Source organism: Etheostoma spectabile, chromosome 12 (assembly GCF_008692095.1).
Source record: "Etheostoma spectabile isolate EspeVRDwgs_2016 chromosome 12, UIUC_Espe_1.0, whole genome shotgun sequence".
In the NCBI taxonomy this organism is placed as follows: domain Eukaryota; kingdom Metazoa; phylum Chordata; class Actinopteri; order Perciformes; family Percidae; genus Etheostoma; species Etheostoma spectabile.
Genome location: NC_045744.1, coordinates 17,781,864 through 17,803,093, shown reverse-complemented (window position 1 = coordinate 17,803,093; position 21,230 = coordinate 17,781,864). Strand labels below are relative to the sequence as shown.

Here is a 21,230-nt window from a genome sequence, read left to right as displayed (position 1 = left end):
TGTGTGTGTGTGTGTGTCACTGTGCTTGGCTTGCAAATGTTGCTCAGCTTGTCAAGTCTTGACCAAAGATAGATTTTGCGCCTAGACCAGCTACAGTCGTCTCTTCACATTATCAAATAGAGACTTGGCATTGGACAACATCAACATAATTAAAATTACAGTAAAACAGTAACAATATTACCCATCAATGATCGTTGCATATCTATATATGACAAACATAGATTGCTACTGACTATCTCACAAAAATCTCTACGACTCCCCTCTCCCCCACTGTCAATATTTATATTTATATATAACCTAAATATAAATTATATGAAAATATCCCGTTTAAGGCCTTTGCATAACCATTATTTTGTTGCATACTCATTTTTTGTCATATAATGTTAGTAGTAGTGGCTTCATTAGCACAATTTCAATAGACTATACTATCAACGCTGTGATATCATGAAGCAGCTCTACCACTATTTAAAACAATAGCAGTCTCCTAAAACAGTATGCGGTGTGCGCGTGCGCTGTGTGTGCGTTTGAATCTGGGGTCGATTCCAGCGATGTTCGATTGCTTTGGACTGCAAACAAGATGGCCGTTGACTGTCAACCGTAATAATTCTCAGACAGTTGTTATTTTCTGATATTAGCTAATATTTAAAAGTTCCTGGCAGAAATGGGGTTATCGCAGAGTTCAGAAGTATCCGAAGGAGGAACCTATGGATACCATGTGCACGGCGTAAGGCTACAATTATTCAGCTTTCTTCGAATTTGGACAGCTTGTACAGTAGCTTTTAATGAATGCTAACAGACAGCTAGCTAGCTAGCTAAGTAGTTGCTATAGACCCACCAGAAAAACGTGATGAGCTGGCACTGTTTAACGTCACCACTTGTTATTTCAAGTTGACATAATGCAACAGAAACTTCTACTTACTTGTGTAACATAAATTATGTTATAAATAAGCTTTAACTCAAGTTAGTGCCTTGTCTCAAATAAAGTATTATAACAGTCCTTTGAGCTATTACACTGCCCAACACGATTTGGTTTATCACAGTAGTTCGTAGCTAGTATACAGTAGTAGCTAAATATTAGCTAATAGTTTGAGTAGCGTTAATGGGTTTAATATAGAGCAAATGGTTTTCAGCGTGAGGGCAAATTAATGAAGAGGATTTTTTTCCGGCCTCTGATGACTCTCTATAACGGCCTCATGAAATGATTAGTCTGTTACTGAGACTGATAAATCGATCAAGAGAGATCTAGCAAAACTAACATTTGAACATTTTCGCGATTCAACGCTGCTTCTCTCTGTTTAATATGATTGTAAATTGTATTGCTATTTTTGAGTTTTGGACAAGCAATTTAAGACGACTAAACGATTAATTGAATAATCTCTCTCTCTCTATCTCTCTGTCTCTCTCTTTCTCTCTCTCTCTCTCTCTCTCTCTCTCTCTCTCTCTCTCTCTCTCTCTATAATATATATATATATGATAAATAAAAATTAACCAATAGTATATCAAAATACTGTGCAGTTACTCAAATAGGCTATGATTTAAATGCTCCAAAAAACATACTCAATTAATTTTAATATGAAATGAACTTCCCAAAATAATTTTCTAATAGCACAGTTGTATTTAAAGGTGCCACAGGTTGTCAAAAGGCGTGTGTCGGTTTTGACAGGTGCAGCCAAATTCCCCTGCAGAAATGGCCGGACTGCAGCCCTTCTTTGACTTCATTCTGTCACTGGACAACAAAAGACTTGTAAGTTTATTGATTGTCATATTGTAAGTAGTTGAGTCACTACTCATTGACTACAAGTTGGTCATAAACAAACATATACACATGGGAACACTATAAGTTGAGTTACCTCCCACTCCTACTCGTTTGACTCCTCCTGTTACTGTTCCTCAGAATGAGGAAAATGACCTGCTGAAGGAGACTCTGAAAGCCAACATGGAGAGAGCAGTGAGGATGGAGGTGTACAGCACTAAAACCACAAGGATGCGTGAGCTGGAGGTGGTGCCCAGTACCATGTGGGGAGGACAAGGCCTGCTAGGTGCCAGTGTTCGCTTCTGCAGCTACCAAGGAGCCAATGAAAATGTCTGGCACATTCTGGTGAGCTTCTCCTTCAGGAACTAGGAAAACCAAAACCAACTGACCTAACTTTGATTTGCACTTCTATACTCCCCACATTACACCCATTATAGCTTCATCTTTAGTTTGCTAACACCTATTGCTTTTTTGTAGGATGTGGAACCCAGTTCACCTGCTGCATTGGCAGAGCTTCAGCCACACAGTGACTACATTGTTGGAGCAGATCAAGTGTTGCAAGATGTAAGACTCAATTTCATATAATGCTTTACTGCTAATATTTGGCTCTGATATGTTTGCTAAACGTTTTTCAGATTTTTAAACAAATCTTTGAAAGATGAATTAAAGTTAACTTAGAGTTGCTGATTTCCAGTCAGAAGACTTCTTCTCGCTGGTTGAGGCCCATGAAGGGAAGCCCTTGAAGCTAATGGTGTACAACACACAAACAGACGCCTGCAGAGAGGTGGTGGTCACACCAAATGGAGCGTGGGGCGGAGAGGGCAGGTACATGACTATACACAGATACATGAGTTATTCAGGATGACTTACTGAGGAATATCACTGCATCTCACCTTTTAATGAGTTCATTTTATTGCTTCAGGACTGTTTTTATTTATTTTAAGTAACATCTACTACTTTACATTAAAATGCTATATGAAGAGAAAGGTGCGTGTTGATCAGTTCTTTTCTATTGTGTAAAGTTTATTCAAATAAATGAACATTGTAAGTTTATTCAAAGTCAGCTCGCCATTCAATTTCAATGAGGCTTTTTTCAGATTATAAAGTATTCTATGTTTTAAAATGTATGAATTGTTATGAATATTCTTGAAGCATTTAAAAATGTTTGCTCTTAGTTTGGGTTGTGGAATTGGTTATGGCTACTTGCACCGAATCCCAGTACATCCTGATGTATCGACAGCTAAGCCTCCCAATCCTGTTCCCGAGGATGAACCCTCCCCAGAGCTGCCTACCCATGGATTTATGGAGGTAAATCGGAATCCACATTTGAATCCACAATTTTGTTGTTATTGACTGATACATTGGATATGTTTTTAGTTAAGTGATTCATTTTTTAGTCTCTAAAATGTTGTTAGTAGCAGTAGAGCTTATTCCTGTTACCTGTTTTTCAGGCACCTTTGGTGGCACCTTCAAGTCAAAGTGAAGATGTGTTAGACCTGGAGCAGGTCACCCTCCAGGAAGCTCCTCTACCTCCACCCGTCCAGCGGGTCATGGACCCTGGTCAGTTGAGTTATGCAGTGGTTTTAGAGGATGATGACACATTTGTTGTCTCCTTTGCAGCTAGTTGTGTTCATAAAAACCTTCTCAACAAAGCGTCTTGTGTTTGTATTCCCAGGTTTCTCAGACTCCGAAGGGGCAGTGATGAACCCTGACCTTGCAGATTTGGTAGACAGACTGGATCTGTCCATGTCGTCCATCGACATGACCAACACTGCACTGGCTATGAACGAGGAGAAGTACGGGGAAATCTCAGGTGTTGGTAAGTTAGGACAGCAGCTAGACTGGGTAAAGGCTGTCCACTCTGCCGGCGATTTGCTTTCGCCCTGCAGCTCGGTCTGGAACCCTGCATGTTTCATTTTCCTGCTTCAGTTCACAATTTTATACAGAAGCGACCAAGCAACTTCTTGTTTACATTCAACATGTCGGCTACCGAAGCACAGCAACCCGTTGACGCCATTGCTGTGCTTCGATTGATGTTTCAAAAGCTTTCAAAGGCAAGTTTTCTTAAAATGAAACAGAAGCTTTCCCTGGAACAATTCCTACAAAAGAAGAATGTGTTTGCCTTATTACCAACTGGCTTTGGTGAAAGCTCGCTCTACAAAATACGTCACCTGGATCGTTGGTCTGATTGGTTGAAGGACTTTCCAATTGCGTACAGAGTCATTTTAACTATGCCTGTTAGTCACGCCTCTTGTGCAGAGAAAATACAGAAGAGACTTTCCAGACCAATGCTCAATCTCAACTCTATTGAGCTTGTTCTTGGTCTGGTGAGAGCCAGACTAGACAGCAACAATTCATACAAATGTCCCTGAACTTTAATGTACAGATTTGGCAAAAGTAACATAGACTGAATGTTTGTATTCCCTGTTGTACAGAGGAGCTGGAGGACAGTGGTCTACTTTCATCGTCAGCAGACAGCCACAGTGATCCACAAGATCTGAGCTCCCAGGCAGCCATGGACCTCACCTCTGCTCTCGCTTCCACTGACACTTTGTCTGATTCAGGCGTCACACCAGCTGAACCATTTCACCTGGTTACAGACCTACCTGGCTCTCTGTGTGAATCTAGTGATAGCCTGAGTTCCCCTATGTGTGAATTGTCTCTTCCCGTAGAGTCCCTAGAGTCTCCTGCTGAGCCCTCTGTCCCAGCTGAAGTTCCTTCCTGCCCATCTCCTGTCGATCTCCTCCAGTCCTCTGCCGATTCTCCTGCTCAGGCCATCGTGGATGCAACAGGGCCAGCGGAGGAGCCTGCGGAGCCTCCAAATATGGCTCCCGCTCACCACTGCAGCCATGAGAGTGATGGAAAGGAGCCAGAAGAAGAGCGGCGTCTTGAGTAAGCTTGTATCAGGCCGTACAAAAATGCAAAGTGAGGTTGACAATCACTTTTTTAAAGAAACACTATAGGAACTACATGACAGACAGAGGGAAAAGCTGTCTGATTCGATACTGATAGTCTTACGAGAAGCTTATGGCTCCTTCATCCGTTTAGTTACACTACAGAATCCAGCTAAAGCATTAGCATAAAGTAGAAAAATACTCAGACACTGTAGGACCATCCTATTTGTTTTAAATGTGTGGGAATTGAAAGTTACTGCTAATTTGTACACCAAGGTTACAATATCAACACTTTTCCATGCTTGGTGCAAAATTAGATTATACGGGTGACAAGACTTTGCTTCTAGTACACTAATGTGATAAATACTTGAACACTTCCAAAGACAAACGCGTACATTTACTACAGCAAAGTTCAGCTGCACCTTAATAGCCATTATATTATCCAAGTTTTAGAAGCTACCAGACTGTTGGCCCTTCATAGGAGTTGTCACAGTGCTGCATCTGCTATGTTTCAAATAACAAATGATTCCCAAAATAGAACTTTGAAAAATAACTTACTTATGATTATGAGAAGGACACTTTTACAGTAGTTTATGGCCAATGTATTGAATTTTTTAAGTGTTGGTATAAGGAAAGATTTGTGCACTTGTGTGTGTGTACTGCGTAAAACCAGTTCCGTACTGGTTTTACCCCAAATTTGATGAGGTCAATATGTTTTACACATTATCTTTTAAGCCGGGTTTCGACACAAGGATCTGTGGTCTTTTTAAGTCCCTCACCTTGAGAATGAAACAAGTGTATTTCTACAAGATCATCAAGTCATGTTTTTTTATTTGTGCTTTAGAAAGCAACCGCTGTAAAGCAATCAGCAAAAAAAAAATTTATTTCACAGCTCTGTCCTTCTCTGTTACCTTCGTTCACCTGAGACACAGCCAGCGTCTCTGCAGCCAATGCAGTTCAGTGTGGCGCTGGCTCACAACCTCTCATTTTCTCTTTAAAAAATGACTTGAAGCCTAAATTAAATTTACTTTTAATGTTATCAAACAAAGTGAAACATTCTCCCCTCTGTACTTTCTTCTTTTGTGAATGAAGCGGTCAGTGAGTTGAAGCAGCCATGCTGTGTGTATTTGACTAATCAGCAACAGTCATCCCTGCAAACCCTACCCCAAACGTCCTGTACTTTCAGAAAACAGTTCCTACTGATCAGGGACTTTTTGGGGAGTAAAAGAGCCCAAACAAATGTCACAGTACTAAATGCAGATCCTGGTCCCTGAGGTCAAGCGCAACCAGTTCCTCAGAAAGGATCCTAGTTCTGAGGGAAAGTCCCTGTGGTCGAAACTCTTTTTATTTGACTTATTCAGACATGCAGTATTTGAAAACTATTTTTACTGTTTGTATTGCTGGAATTATGTCCCCCTTGTTTAATTCAACACTATTTTTACTTTGTAATCTATGCAACAATAGACAAGTACTGCCTTTGAGTACAGGTAAGGTTTAAATTCAATAGATGACATTTTATATACAGTATGTTAGAAGTCTGGTAAGAGTGATGCTGCTGTTAAGTATTTGTTTTTCATCTTTCTAGGGGGCTTCTTAAAGTTTTTCATTGTCAAAGTAGGTGCAGTGTAAAATAAGGAATAGTATTTTTGCAGATATTTTATCAATTGTATGTTTTATTAGGAATGAGTGCAGTATTTGTTGATGAATGTGAAATGGGTGAATCTTTGATGGTTAAACAATCATATCACTTAAAAAGAAATTGTCCCTTGTTTTTCACAGTCATCAGCTGAGCACATTACATCTCAAGAAACATCCATTTATAATTCACATATGTCTGTCAATGTAAAACCATTCCAATTTATTTCTTTGAATGCCTAAAATATACATATTTCACAAATTAATATTAACAAGGGGTATTGCAGTGTTATGGCCCAATTATGGTACCCATCATGTTTTTGGCCAAGTAGAGCTCACTCGATGCGTTCTCACTATGGCGTAAGACATTCTCTTTAATGGCAAAATTTACTTCAGAAAATTTCTGCTTGGTGACACAAAGAGAGAAGTGGGCATTACCGTTTATTTTAGTTTGGGGAATTCCCCACAGTGGATGAAAAGTCATATTCTATGATTGAGATTCCCCTTCAAGTTATATTCTTGTTTCATTGAACTATTAAATCTGAATGAAATATACATTAGGAACAGCCCTCACTGTCAAAGTCACTGCCCATGACCCAAGCATGAGTTATTAAAGATATATACCTTATATATAATTTCCAGTTGCTAAAATGACTTGGATGACTACTAGCATTCTTAAGAGTAAAATGCAACAAATGTCATTTTAACATCCAAGTCAAATTACCTCGATGAATGTGCTCCAGGGATTTGGAAAAATAACTGTTAAGTAAACTGTACAACAAAATAAAACTGCTGCAAAACCAAAAGAAAACAGTCAATTAAATCCAAAATGTTGTACATATATTTACAAAAAAAGAATTCAGTCCATTGAGAAGAGCTAAAATAATGGACAAAGACAAGCGCTTCTGTCAATGAGGTTCAAGCTCTGCAATAACTCCGTGTCTAAGTCAAGATCAAGTTAAGATGACAGCAGAACGGAGGAGGATTTCTTTGATGGACTGTGACACTACCCAGAGTCCAAGTGCACTCCTAAACTGGCAATACTGCTGAGACGGGTGTGAAGGGTTCGTAGAACAAGGACCGGTTCTGGAATGTACTAGAACAAACAAACAAGTCTACTACATCCATGTGCATATACACACACGCTCAGACACAAACAAGTACTGTAACTTCAGTTGCTTCAAAGTAAAACGCCAATCAGAAGGAAAGGACAAACAGTCAAAGTAAAAAGAAATTGGTGCTTACAGTCCTTTCTTCAAACTAAAAAAACAAACAAAAAAAACAAGAAACTTGGAACCCCTTCTCTCCCAGGTGTCTTGACCGCTCCGGCCTGTTCTGATCAGTTCCCTATGATACACCATGAGCCTTGTCCTCACAACTTTTACTGGATTCTCATTGATACTGTGACTCCTGACCACACAACAGGGTTTAGGGTACTACATGTCATAGGTGGGTAGTGATTGGCAAATGACGAAGAGTTCTTGTTTAAAAATTAGGATTTTCACGTGGACTTCTGCCTATAGTGAAGCGTCAAGTCCCCTCCGCTCTTCCAGATAAAATGTTTAACTGTTCGCAGGTCCATGTTGGGATCTAGCACCTGGTTGAAAGATTTAAAAAAAAAACAAAACAAAAAAAAGTTAATACAATGTATAATGACTGAGGATGCACAAGATTTACTTATGTCAAAATGTACAGGCAAAGACGCCCACCTGGTCTTGACACATTAGTTCGATCTTCTCCTCGGCTAGCATTGCCATGTCCTCCTCCTTCTCCTGCTCCCCTGGCTTATCGTTGGTTGAGGAGCTGGTGGTTTGCGACTCGTTGTCCAGGTTGATGATCTTCTCGTAAACATGCTCCATCACCTTCCTCACCTGGAGCATGTCACTGGCTGAGAGACGGTCCCTGCGAAACACACAGCTGGTCAAATCAGCTCTTATCAAATGCAGCATGTCTGTCACACACGTGTCCCTTTTCACTGCATCACATAGGCAAAGGAAAAACAATCCAAGAGAAGAAAAAGAACATTACTTCTTTAGAGTTTTTGCACCAGAGGAAGAATGGGGCTGGAGGTAGAACGGGATTTTGTTGAATTTGGGCATATTTTTCTGAAATAGAAGAGGAGAGATAATGCATGCGAATCAATCACATCAAATAAAGAGGCGCAAACTGTTAGTGCACATGCTTTATCGTAACACTGCTGCACATTTACTCCTGTAAAAACACAGTGACATAGCCTTTCAAGTCTAAATTTGGATTTTCAGTAGAAAAAGTCTCCAAATTTTATTTTATAGTCTATTTAACATGTAATCCTGATGGCTTTGTTTTCTTTGATTTAATGTAATGTAAAGTAAAAGATGGAAACATAATTTTACTCACATCTACAGTTATATCAATAACCCACTGTGGAACAGTCTCGTTCAGCAGCATCGATTCAGTCTCTCCACCTGAGTCCCTACATAGCAACCTGCAACACAGCACATTAGAGGCAATGCAGACATCTTTAATCCGATGACATTACAGAGCACACTGCAGCTTTCCAAGTTAACATTTAACCTGTGTTGAGGATGTCGGTGGAACATTACCTAAACAGGGTTCTGCCTCCTGCTTCCCCAAAGATGACTGGCGTGTGTGGTGGCACTTGGAAATATCCATTTCCTTTCTGGACCCTGTTCTCCTGCTCTCCGTTCACTGTGGGCACAAGAACCCAATCCTACTGTAAGTCAAACTGAATGAGGCTTTGGACACCTGAGTCCCTCACAATCTTCCAGTCCCGCCTCAAGACACAGCTTTTCACCTCTGCCTATCTGTAGCACTACGCCCCCTCCTTTTTCATCTGAATTTTTCATCTGTTCCGTTTAGTTTTGTCTTGTTTGAGTCTGTGAAAAGCGCTATATAAGTTACACAGAGGTTTGGTTGATTTGTTTTCATAATGATTTGGCAGCGGATGGATAGTCAGCCGCCTCCTTACCGTGGTTCACCTCGTTCTCTTCCTCGTCCATGGGGTTGATGCGAGTTCGGGGCCAGAACTCCAACAGAGCCTGAAGCAGCAGTCCACCCAGGTTCACTGAAGAGATGAAGGGGCAAATTAAGTTAGCAGTCCTGCAATATAAAGTTAGCTTCAGTTTGGCATTATTTTCATGGTTGTATATATAAATGGGTGAACCAAGTCAGATGTCTTACACTTTGGGTCAGATCCATCAGAGCTTGAAAACCCAGCGTCCTTTGCAGACACCCAGGCCGCGAAGCAGTCGCTCTCATCTAATGTGATAGTGAGCATCTATTTAAAAAAAAAGAATCAGAACACTCAACTATGAGACAACTAACCAGGGTTAGGGAAAAGTTGCAGCTGCTGAGACAGATGACAAGCTCTTGTATTACCAGATTTGTGACTCACCCCAGTTTTCAGATCAACAGAGAACCAGTTTGGCACATAGACCATTTTGAAGCGCTTTTTAATCTCCTCATCAAACTCCACTTTCCCCAAGTCTTCACCCTTGCAAGCCTGAAGTTAAAAACACAAAGTCAATTCAAACCACAGGTACTGTATCACCAGGAAGGAGTTCACACCAGGCTCATCAGGAGAAGTCTATTTTTTTGTAACTGTAATGATTTATTTCATGGGTAGAGGCACATTAGGTCCAGTGAGCAACATATAACCATGACCTCTTCTAGGTTGGACTGTGGTGAGATTTGTTAGAAGAGAATTTTGAATCACTAGATTCACTATGGCTTGGACAAAAGAACAGCAGATGCAACCACTCTCTAACATATTTAGAAATAAATAATGGAGTGTACCTTCAGGACATCCCAGAAAGCCACATTGTTGTTGGTATCTTTGGTGAGTATGTGTCTCTTGTCATTCAGAATGTGGCACTGTATGATACTGGCACCTCCTGAAAACACAACACAGAATTTTACTTCATAGAAAAGTAACAAGTAAATAGACAACACTGTAGATAAATGAACATGTTTACCCTTGATCACTTGTTCTGGCTGAGTGCACAGTGGTGTCAGAGGGGTAGTGCAGTCATTATCGTACTCCCCTGATGACCGGAAGTTGTGCATTCCCTTTAGAGACTGCACATGCATACAGAAATAATTATCATTAGAGATTGTCCAGGATTTTTATAATCGCTTCCTAACTCTGCCTTGCATCAATAGCTGTGATTAATGTAATGCAATTATCTTTTGTGCATCGCCCACATCATCACAAAGCTGGTTTAAATTCTTACACAAATTACAGGAGGATTACTACTGAATTAGGGGTGGCCTACGCTGTATTCCACAGTCATGCTGACAGTCGGCCAGTGATCTCAGAGGTGTCACGCATGCTTACCCATTTATTAACGGATGACTTGGTGGTAGAGACCCAGATTGCTGGAGGTGGGTCAGCAGATCTGTCCAATTCCATCTGGGCAAATTACAAAGACAGCAAAAGGCTGGATGACTCCAAATGGTTAGCTATGAGCATGGGAATGACTGAGAAGAATATAGAGGCTATTATGCAGAAATGTTTGGCTTTTTTTTTTGCCTTTTAAGAAATACATACATAGTACAACTTTTCTTATACTAAAAGCTGTCACTGCTAACTAAGCACAAAAAAAAAAAAAAACTCAAAGCATGTTACCAAATCATGCATGTGACATTCTTCTCAGGATTTTTTTCTGGTTAAGACAATGAACAAATTAAGAAGTACTGTAATTTGCATGCAAAAGGTCAATTGAAAAAACAGTACAACAAACAAAAGTAGTACGCCCAGTATCTACACTGCAAGCAGACACCTGTTGGTCAGCATTTGAGACAAGACCTTTACTGCTCAATAATAAACTTTCTAAATGAAAAGTTAGAAAAATCCCAGACAATTATTTATTTTTAAACTGAAAAAAAAGTGTTCCAGATTAAAGTGTACTGGCTTCTTACTTTGAGCACTGGAGCCTTCTCCTCACAGATGAGCACACGGATGTCTGGGTTACGCAGGTCAGTGCAGTAGATCTTCTTGTCTCTGCCTCCAGAGTAGACGTGTGTAAAGGCCTCATTGACTTGCAGGGCCCAGACCCCTTCATCGTGCACCCGGTAGGTGGCGATGCACCTCTGCTGGCCGAGTGACCACAGGCGGATGGTGCCGTCTGAGCTGCCCGAGAGGCACTGTGGAGAAGGGCAGCAGGTTTAGATTTTAAAATTCCAGTTTAACAGCTGGCACCACTGTATAATTTAGAAATCTTGACTCACTTGAGTTCCATCTCGATTTAGCAGCAACGACTTGACGTTGTCTGTGTGGCCTTTTAGCTTCATCAGTTTTGCACATGTTCGAGGATCCCACACTCTCAGAACCTATAGAAAGAAAAAAACAGTGAGTGGAGATGGACACCTTCATCTCTACATTTATTGTACATGCACAGTAGAAATAGATAAATGTGATTAAACATAGTAAGGTAACTGTTCAATTAAATCATTCACATGGTTTCAAAGTACTGAACACCTCCTGTAATCCCAGTTGGTAAACTAATTAATGTCCACACAATATATCATACACATCTTGTGAACATCTCAACAGAGAGCAGTACATTCTCAAACTAGTTTAAGGTTAAGAATTGAATACAAATTCCTGATACGATGGTAACATGACAGGTGAAATAATCAGTGTTGTTTTAATTTAGTTTCATTGAACTAATTGTGTGCGTGTCTTTGTGTGATACTGTTGGAAACCCAAACCTTTTCTGTGGATCCAGATACAATAACTGTGCCCATCTGATTCATAGACAGACTGTAGATAGAGTCCTTGTTCCCACTGAGAGATGAGGCTGTTGGACGTGGATTATAGTGATTTCACAAGTACGGAATATCACCCAGAGAAACATATCAGCCATTACACAACCGTACAAATGCATGATAATCAAAAAAGTACAGTATGTATTGGACAGAATTGGGCACAACTGTGACACAGAAACAAAGAATACTTACTGGTGACAGTGTTGTTGGAAGCAGTGAGTGCTGTTAGTGTGTTCACGTCCCAAAGAAAGATCTGCCGATCCAGACCTGCTGATGCCACAAGCTCCTTGTCCTTAGCGTAGGCCAGAGCTTTCACATAGTCTTTGTGGGTTCGTAACGTTGACATACAGAAGCCTTTATGCGCGTTCCATACTTTGACTGTGGTGTCTGATGAGGCAGATATCACTGAAAATAGGTAATAGGTGTGAAAATGTGTCAGATCAGTCAACCAGAATAGTAGTAAATATATAACGCAGTGCTAAACAATGCCTCACCCCTAAATTAAATAGCCACTAGTAATCACACTCACATGTTTTGCCATTGCAACAGAGAACTATGTCATTAACCCAGTCTGTATGATGCTCCATCGAGGCAATGTATGGGTCCTGCTACAATGAAAGGGAAAAGAAATTAAGACACTTCCACTATTGAGAATATGAAAAAGTATGCATGTGACAACTCTGTAGCCTAATTACATTAAAAGTGAAATTTCAGAATAGAGATTATGACTGTAGGAAGCCCTACTTTATGCTGGTAGACACTCCATATCCGGATGATAGAGTCCCTTCCAGCAGTGAAGAGCCGGTTCAGCGCAGGGTCCAGCTGGAGTGCATTCACCCCATTTCGGTTGTACTTCTCCACCTCATCTCTAATGACATAGGACACCTGAAACACAAAGAGCAACGTAAGCACTAAGGTCAGCCTCCTATGTCGACCACTTTTGACATTTCCCCACAACAAACCCACTTTCTTGTGCACATCTCGATGCTTCAACGCGCTAACAGTTGAGTTCCATGCTCTTGCTTAGAAGGACGTAATAGTTAAGGAAACATATGAGCAATTTAAATTACACATATATTGGGAAATAATTTCCCATTGAATCATATGTGACAATGGACAAATTCAGTACATATATAGGGTGCTTTGATTTGGTGGCAATTTAATTCAGTGGCAGGGATGCACGACAGAAACACCGAGACACGTAGTTTCCCAGCAATTAGACCGAGCCCGGATACAGCTACCGTCAACACTGTAAGAGCATAAACATGCAGCTAACACAGAACATGACTCATTTGTGTTTATTGATGACCTTAGTAGTTATGTTATAATGTATATAAAACGTACTTATATGATAACTGTGAACAAAAACATGCAATCATTTAGATGTCAGCGTGCGCAGAAGATGCTAACAACTAACGTAAGCTAAGCTAGCTAGGTTAGCCGGCTTGAGTTATGACTCATAACAGCAACACTGCCTTTTACGGCCGGTTCTTGCTGTCCGTCAAGTATCCGTGAAACACTTTTTAAGGATGGACACCATAATGTTGCCGTTGCCATACACTTAGCAAGAATGCAACTATCATAATGTACCTGTACTTTTCTCCGCCCAGCAGCATTTTGCCTGTGATGCGTGGCCATCTTGCATGTTGACAGTCAATTCATGTGATTCTACATCCGGATACAAAAAAAAGGAAACATATGCACCTGAGCTTTATGGGTAATGTGGTTTTCACACTGTCTTCTCGTTTCAATGTAGGAAGGGCTTGGGAGACCAGACATGTTAATAAGAAGGCTTCACGCCATTAAGAGGTAGGCATCTGCTAACTAAAAGGGCCCCTAATAGCTATGATGTTTAATTGTATTCTAGCATATAGGTCTACTCTCAGATATCTTACAAAAGGCCATAATTGTGCTTCTTTTATCACCACCAGTGCTTAATCTGCCCCCCAAAAGCAAAGTCAGACACACTCAGGCTGACTAACACCAAGTACATCAAAGGATAATTTTGTTTATGGGCTCTTTTATACCATGATTAAAAAATAATCATAGTTGTGCAATACTTAAATAAAACCGTGTGGCTCATTGTAGCCCTCCCTCTCAGAACAGAAATATTAGCCCACATATTGATATCCAGGAATACTACAGTCATGAGTCAAAATCAAGTGTTACCATTTTATTACCCGACATCAAAGTCTGACTGCTATCTTAAATCCCTCTTTACACCATAATACAATATTTCTGAGAAATACAGAGTCCCAGTGGGATACTAAGAGTCTAAAAGACAAGAATCTGCCTAAGAATGTGATGGCCTACATTTTCAATTGTACAGTAGAACTAGGTAAACTTCTCCAGGTTGCTTAAATTTCCAACCAGTCTTGACTTGGAGAGGTTGGTCTTCACATTCTGGTTCTCCCTCCCAGACGTACAGGGAAGTCTATTATTGGCCACTAGAGGGCGCATTAAGAGACCAGCACTGTAGGCGTGGGCTACACTGCTAAGTCATCCAAAACCACCACCCCTCAGCTCTTTGGAAACAACCAATAACAATGCTGACATCTTGTTTTTAACCATTTACGGTTCATTCAAGTGCAACAGGTTTTTATTTCCAAATCAAGATGACAGCAGCTGGTTTTTATTGATTAATTCCTCTGTGGTTGACAATGAAATCAGTTGTTGCTGAGCGCGCGGCTGCTGTCTCTGAACTGCATGTTAAATCAAATGTGTAAATGCAACATTAAAAAAAGCATGCTCTGTTCTGTGATCAAAGTAAAAACAAGTTCATACTTTCAGAAATCAATAGCATTGGCCTACATTTCGTGCATAGGCCTATCCTCCAAAGCGTGCTGTCTAGTTCCTTTCTATCTAGGTTAACGTTTATAAACATTAACCTAACGGTTCGGTTTGTAAACTTGAATTAAAGAAGTGAATTTTCTTAGTTGTGAAAATTGTTCTATTGATTGATTCTTGTTTTAAGTATTTTCACTAATAGGCCTACAGTTAAAAAACTAAATTCAAGCACAAAAGTAGGCAAATAAAGGCCTATGGGCTACCACCTAAAAATTAGGAAAATTAAAACGGTCTATTTTATTTAAGCCCATTTCTGGACGTCATTCTCTCACAGAACGCTGGGTTAACAAAGGATTGTGCCCGTTAGCTGAGCCCATGTTTGGTTTTTGTTGCGACTTGGGGATGTGGTAAAACTGGCAACTCTCGTTCTGTGTTCTGTCATATTTGACTGTGACATGTAGGAGCGGTAATCTCCTGCTGTGGTCCAGCAGCGTCCTCCCTCCCTCATGCTCTTGCTCAAGGGCAAATCGAGGTGCGCCTCTCCCGCCGCTGCGCAGCTGCTGAAGACAGCGCAGCATCCTCTCCACGCTCGGCGGCTCGGGACCTCTCCTCTGTGGGATGAATAGAGAAGAGCGACTCGGGTGGAAGGCAAGAGGACAACTTTCTCGACGCACCTGTGGTAGTTTCAAAATGTCCAACATGAGGTGATTAAACGACCGGCACTTGTTTAGAATCAGTTTTGTTTGCTGCTGTTCGCTTAACTTTGGATTGTGGTGATAAGACGCACTTTTCTTTGTCCTGTTGGATTGGAGTTTTGGCCCATCATGAAGAATGCGCCTTGAGAAGAAGACATGGATTTTGCGCAGAGAGTTTGGCTGTTCCTTCTTCTGATATCCGAAGAACTTAACTCTGGAAATCATGCTGTAAATCTCAGAGTTTCATATGTAAGTAGGCTACGTAAGATTTCTTAGATTTCTGGAAATTAATATTGAGCATGCATTCATTTTGTGGCCACACAGACAGAATAGGTGAATTACTTCTTATAGAGTAAATATGCTCGACATCATTTGTTAACAAGTTGGTCGTCTGCCTTTCTTTGCTTTCTTCGAGTTATGATGGAAAAACTTCAAGACAGTGAAAATAATAATAATAAAAACAAATTACAGCCTAGTTATTATTAATCTGTGTTCATGGTCAATAGGCATTTACTTACTTACTTGTTATGCATTAGCCTATATATATTTTAATTGTACCAGAAAGGGCATAATGCAAAATATAAATGTAATGTTTAATGTTTTAATGGTCCCTGTTAATCACTAAATGTGTATACTTACTTGAATTACTTAACATACTTAATTTTGAATTATTAACTTTAATTATCTCTCACTTTGACAAAATCTGTTATAATACAGGATGTATATTTCTAGTGCTAAATTGAGTGTCCCATGGCTTTTGTGACACAATACATAATGCTATGTGAGGCAGTGGTTTCACATTTGAAATCCATTTTTCCCTTTTGGTGACATCTGGCACCTTCGCCTTCTCGTCTCATGCGGCTGATGTAACTCAAGATTAGTTTTAAGATTTGCCCTGTGTTTGGAGTGGGATTCAGTTAAGCATAAGAACGGATATGTCCGAAACAGCAGAGCTCATGGAAGCAATTGTCATCAATTCATCCCTAATGGTAACAATTTCACTGTTGTCTCATTTTGTAGGTCTATACTTTCTGTAACCTACGTATTTAAGCTATCTGATGCAATTACATTGAAAGGTTTTTGCAGAAGAAGTAGGTCATCAGTTCAGCCTGTGCACCTCTGATCACAGCATGACGCTCTGAGAGGGCATATACAGACACATTGCATGGCCCAGTACGCACAACATGTACAGTCTGACTCCCAGTTTGGGCTGGAGCTTTGTTTTCAAAAGTTTTAATGTCATTCACAAGTATTCAGATTGTTTAATTTGATGGTAAACCTTCTGTCAATAATTCCAAATATAGCGCTTGTTTTTAGAATACATACGAAAGTTAGCAAGCCTTGGTAAAGAAAGAAAAGATGTAAGGAAAGATAACTCAAAACTCCTAACAGACCTATTCTGTAATATAACCAGAAAATAAAATGTGAAATATATAAACTTAGTTTACCAGAAAGAACTTTGCAATGTAAACAAAGTAACCCTAAATTAAAACACTTATTTTAATTTGTGTAATTTAATTTAATTCTGAAATGAGCCTCTTCAGGATTCAACCACATAAATAAAGAGAAGCACCAAAACTTAATATGAGAGTAAAAGTAACAGAAACCAGAAGGACAATCAAAATACTATTTTTACTATAAAACTGTTTATAATTGTGTTTGCATAAAATACCTGTATGATATTTGGCAATAGTTTTATTAATAGCACATGTGACATAATGACCATTACTGTAGTTGTTACACTTCTATTTCAAAGACACAATCTTTGATTCACAAGAATACATTTCTGGTGTTTTCAATATATATCAAGACAATATAATTTGCCGTACAAAAAAAACTAAGAAAACAAAGAAACAATAACAGCTAAAATGCATTTGAACATGTTTTATTGACAAGATTACGAACTTTACATGATAATCAGATGACAAAGCTGCATAACACATAATACCATTTGGCTACTCTTGATAAGTAACCAAAATGAGTATTTTCATGAGAAAGAATAAAAAAGTGGCAACAGAATGTGGTCAGGAGATCTGGCCCCTCCGCCGCACTATCCATGGAACAGTATGTGTTTCCTGTCAAAGTAATATGGAATATAAGTTGATAGAAATAGATAGGGGGGCAGAGCAAAATGCCTGGCATAGTGCAATTGATACAAATAAGGAGTGCAACCGAAAAATAGCATATTAGGAGCACAAAGGCGATACGGTTAATGAGCTATAGCCATTGCTCAAGACACAGTTTGTATTTGACACATTTCAAATGTTTACAATAAGATGATAGAAGTAACGTGATGAAATGCAATGCCAAGAAACTGTTGTGCTCTAAATTACAACTTTCACATGCATTTTTGAACGGCTTTTAAAATGTTTTAAGCAAGAGACATACTGCTTTTATTTCTTATCAGTAGCTTCCTCCATGAAATGATTCATGGCCGTTGATTTATTTTTGTTTTAATTTTAAATGGAGGAGGTTTTCATTGAAACTAACGATATGTCAGTAAGAGCTGAGAGCTAGAAACTGTTTATCCAGTTACACATATATTAAACATTTTATACATAACATATTTCTGAATCCCTTGTTAGATGCACTTAATACTCTTCTGCATCACTTGTATTCTCAAGTTTGGACATCTATAGTTCAAACGTTGTTATGATTTTGCACTTTTATCAGAGAGAAAATAAACAGAATGTTGAAAGCGTCTGTGTACACAGCACTTTAGGACACACACTTATAGTTTAATTTAAAGCTATTTCTACTTGGGAGGCATATTGTCCAATAAATGTCTCAAGGTATTTAAAGAAAATGAGCCTTCTTTACTCAAAATGGAATCATCTTTTATATAATTTAAGGGTCAGGATCTGATACTTTACTCTATTAACTTTACTTTATTTCAGACACAGGGGGATCCATATCACAATAAGAACATATACAAACACAAAAATACAGTAAGTTAGTTACCTTTTCCATCATTTCCATTCAGGTTTCCAAGTTAATTAATAATTGGTGGTAGCTGTTTAGAGTGAGGACAGTATTAAGCTGCTAAGGGATTCAAATTTGAACCAGACCAAAAAATCAACCAGGCTTATTGTGTATTTCGGCAGATAAATAACAGGAACGTATAGCGCCGAAATGCTAAACTAGCTCTGAGGTCGTTTAGAAACCGTCTGTCCACCAGAGCTCTGAGAAGTTGATTTTGACACTAGTATCAGTCAGGATATTGTTTAAACCTAAACACTTTGGCTACAGGTCTGTCTGTGTCTTATCACATCATTTGATCTATTTTTCAACTCTCAGTTATGAGAATTTTAAAACAGTAGTATTGCAGTAACACACGTGTCAAGTTGATTGTGTGTGTGTGTGTGTGTGTGTGTGTGCGTGCCAGTCCATTGCCCCGCTCTACTTTCAATCTAATTATCATAATTATTTGCAGTGATGATGACCATGTCACATCTGGCTGTCATTGGAATTAAATTTCATTCAACTAAAATCCTTTTTTTTTTTTTCTCTGCATCGCCTAATTCTTTGCCTTTATTTTCCTAGCACGTAAATCTAAACAGAGCACATAGGCAGATATTCTCTCTCTTTGAGTGTATATATTATTGATATATAGATTGATTACAGACGCTGCAGAGTAGAGGTCATTAGAGTTTGTCACCTTTTACAGAAGACATGCTGTGACTCTCTGTGACGTTGCATATGGACCTATTCATTTTCATATCAAATGGGAAAGCGCTGGATTCAGTGGAGACCAGCTGATCTGAGATCAACCAAATAAGCAGATCAAGTGAAAGCAGATAACTAGCGTCTGGCTGGACGTGTGAAGGGATCAATGCATTTCAGGACAGGAGGAGATGGAGAACTCACAGAGCTTAGTCGATATGAAAAGGATACAATGGTATTGCTCTGTCAGAAGGGGGATAGAGAAATGTAATCCTCTCTTTAGAAAGCTTTCTCGGTTATTAAAATATCAGATTGTCAATAGCTAAAATGAGGGAGTGGAAAGGCCTTTAGTTTTGTCTTTATTTAGACAGTGGCCCTAGCTGGTCTCGGATCAGATTACTTGCAAACTGTACTTTATGCTTTATATAAGTCCAGAGGAACCAATATTGACAATAAGAAAAAAAGGAAATTAAGATTTTAGAAATGTAGCATTTCAACATATTCAAATGACTTAGTAGCATCTCTGGTACAAATGATCTGTCATTTTCTGAATCAATTTAAACATTCAAAATTGGCTACAGCCACGGTGTGTTATTAACATGGTAGTACATTGGATAGGCACTAGAAAGAAAAGAAAATGTAGGCTATGACTACCAAATTGTATTGTCAAGTTTCCACTTTTTTCACTTATCAGGAGCGCTGTCCTACTTTGTAATCATAATCTTCGTATCAAATCAGATGTTTATTGGGACCCTGGTGCTACAGATTCTACTGTACTCTCACAAATTGTCATTGTACTCTGCAGTTCCTCAACTCTACGCAGCGTTTTTTTATGCAGAAAAGCTGCATTCTTTCTAATTTACAGCAGGGGAGACTCCATTAGTTGCAAAAAGAAGTCTGTTTCTACAGAAGACTACAGAAGACTTCTCACTTGATTTGTTACTTCAATAAACATTTTCATAATGAGTTAATGGTCTCAATTGCAAGTGTCAAGCCTTCTTTAATACAGCATGATATTCATTTTGTAAATTATGGTCCCATTTAGAGTAAAATAGAGGATAAAGCAGCGGATGCTTTAGGGCGTGGCAGCCGTGGGATTGACAAGTTGCTACCATGGCTCCTTGTGTAGTCCTTAGGTTGTCCGTCAGATCCACCCCTCGCTCCTCCCCAGCTCCACCCTCCCGTCAAAATCACTTCTGGCTCCAGAAACCCAAGATGGCTTCCAAATGCTAGTACACAAACCAATGGGTGACGTCATAGTGGCTTTTTCCACTTTTATACAGTCTACATGTCAGCATCTTAACAATTATCATTCTTTCTAACGGCTCTAATCCTAATTTTCAACAGCAGCAGCAAGCTGTTTGCACTAAAAATTTAAGAGAGCTACTGTAAGTGGACATTTTGGCTTTTAGGGGTGTGTTTTGATGTGATGTTAAAAATGGCAGAATACATCTTTAAGGTTGCTGGCATGTCAATGTCAGCAACCATCCTGAATCAGTGCTGGTGAAAACCTCTGGTCAGAGCTACAGTCGTAGACTTAATCCTTCTGACTCACAACTATGGCTGCCCTACTTTGACAGAGGCAGTTGGATAACAGGGAGCGGGTGGTCAGTGGTAAGGTTGAAACAGTTATTATGTCTCTGGAACCCCCTCAGTACCATCTTCCAATTATTAAAATCAGGGGCAATTCAGTGATTTAAGCCATGACACAGTGTTTAATGAAGAACAAGGCGTCAGTGATGACGTAAGGAGACAGACTGTGTCCTTTAAATATCATGTTTCATTGAAATTAGCCTTTCCTAGCGTAAGAGAATATTCACCATTTCCTGTTGCCTAATTGCTGTGTCAATGAATGACAGGGGTTTCTGTGAATCTGAACGTTTAGACCCCATTTAGAGAAGTTTTTACAAAACCCACTTTTATATTTTAAGTACTTGTTAAATCATCCCGATGTTAAACGTTTCTATAGAAAAATGAGACAATACCAGATGTCTAATATTTACTCTCCTTGTAGCTGTATCTTTCTCTTTAGCT

General features: G+C 39.4%; 3 protein-coding genes and 1 long non-coding RNA gene across 8 annotated transcripts in view; 2 read left to right on the top strand and 2 right to left on the bottom strand.

Moving 5' to 3' along the window:
• Window positions 1–522: 522 nt before the first annotated feature.
• Window positions 523–6,397, top strand: gorasp1a (golgi reassembly stacking protein 1a). The gene is made up of 9 exons (XM_032530730.1): window positions 523–724; window positions 1,664–1,744; window positions 1,895–2,098; window positions 2,231–2,317; window positions 2,448–2,578; window positions 2,929–3,061; window positions 3,205–3,313; window positions 3,429–3,572; window positions 4,189–6,397. The coding sequence occupies exons 1-9, from the start codon at window positions 662–664 to the stop codon at window positions 4,647–4,649; spliced, it is 1,413 nt and encodes a 470-aa protein (XP_032386621.1). The 5' UTR covers window positions 523–661; the 3' UTR covers window positions 4,650–6,397.
• On the bottom strand, window positions 6,303–13,720 carry LOC116698676 (WD repeat-containing protein 48). Of its 2 annotated transcripts, none has more exons than XM_032530728.1 (18): window positions 13,642–13,720; window positions 12,796–12,936; window positions 12,581–12,659; window positions 12,244–12,456; window positions 11,995–12,083; window positions 11,512–11,613; window positions 11,203–11,427; window positions 10,619–10,693; window positions 10,257–10,359; window positions 10,078–10,175; window positions 9,677–9,784; window positions 9,463–9,559; window positions 9,251–9,346; window positions 8,865–8,970; window positions 8,659–8,746; window positions 8,311–8,387; window positions 7,992–8,184; window positions 6,303–7,879 (listed from the first exon to the last, which is right to left on the bottom strand). In XM_032530728.1, the coding sequence occupies exons 1-18, from the start codon at window positions 13,687–13,689 to the stop codon at window positions 7,784–7,786; spliced, it is 2,034 nt and encodes a 677-aa protein (XP_032386619.1). In that variant the 5' UTR covers window positions 13,690–13,720; the 3' UTR covers window positions 6,303–7,783. The 2 variants fall into 2 exon arrangements, with proteins under 2 accessions (XP_032386619.1, XP_032386620.1); XM_032530729.1 differs by having other exon boundaries at window positions 12,581–12,656; window positions 13,642–13,719.
• On the bottom strand, window positions 6,303–19,737 carry LOC116698678 (uncharacterized). The gene is made up of 3 exons (XR_004334282.1): window positions 19,727–19,737; window positions 17,918–17,923; window positions 6,303–6,685 (listed from the first exon to the last, which is right to left on the bottom strand). It is a non-coding gene; the product is annotated as an uncharacterized LOC116698678 (long non-coding RNA).
• The window catches only part of LOC116698674 (sodium channel protein type 4 subunit alpha), a 41,987-nt gene continuing 36,037 nt past the window's right edge, over window positions 15,281–21,230 (top strand). For 2 of the 4 annotated variants that reach the window (XM_032530725.1, XM_032530724.1), the window contains exon 1: window positions 15,291–15,782. The gene's annotated coding sequence lies outside the window, so the exon portion shown is untranslated. Of the gene's footprint in view, window positions 15,783–21,230 lie in introns of all 4 variants that reach the window. The other 2 variants (XM_032530722.1, XM_032530723.1) reach the window with 2 other exon arrangements.

What these genes read in the sequence shown, in the direction of transcription:
- gorasp1a (XM_032530730.1), top strand. Translation starts at nt 662, where the DNA reads ATGGGGTTATCGCAGAGTTCAGAAGTATCCGAAGGAGGAACCTATGGA. An exon ending in CACTGGACAACAAAAGACTT is followed by an intron (nt 1,745 to 1,894) that starts GTAAGTTTATTG and finishes ACTGTTCCTCAG; the next exon opens with AATGAGGAAAATGACCTGCT. An exon ending in CTACCCATGGATTTATGGAG is followed by an intron (nt 3,062 to 3,204) that starts GTAAATCGGAAT and finishes CCTGTTTTTCAG; the next exon opens with GCACCTTTGGTGGCACCTTC.
- LOC116698676 (XM_032530728.1), bottom strand. Translation starts at nt 13,689, where the DNA reads ATGGCCACGCATCACAGGCAAAATGCTGCTGGGCGGAGAAAAGTACAG. An exon ending in CTGTTGCAATGGCAAAACAT is followed by an intron (nt 12,457 to 12,580) that starts GTGAGTGTGATT and finishes ACCTATTTTCAG; the next exon opens with TGATATCTGCCTCATCAGAC. An exon ending in GCCAGAACAAGTGATCAAGG is followed by an intron (nt 10,176 to 10,256) that starts GTAAACATGTTC and finishes TTGTGTTTTCAG; the next exon opens with GAGGTGCCAGTATCATACAG.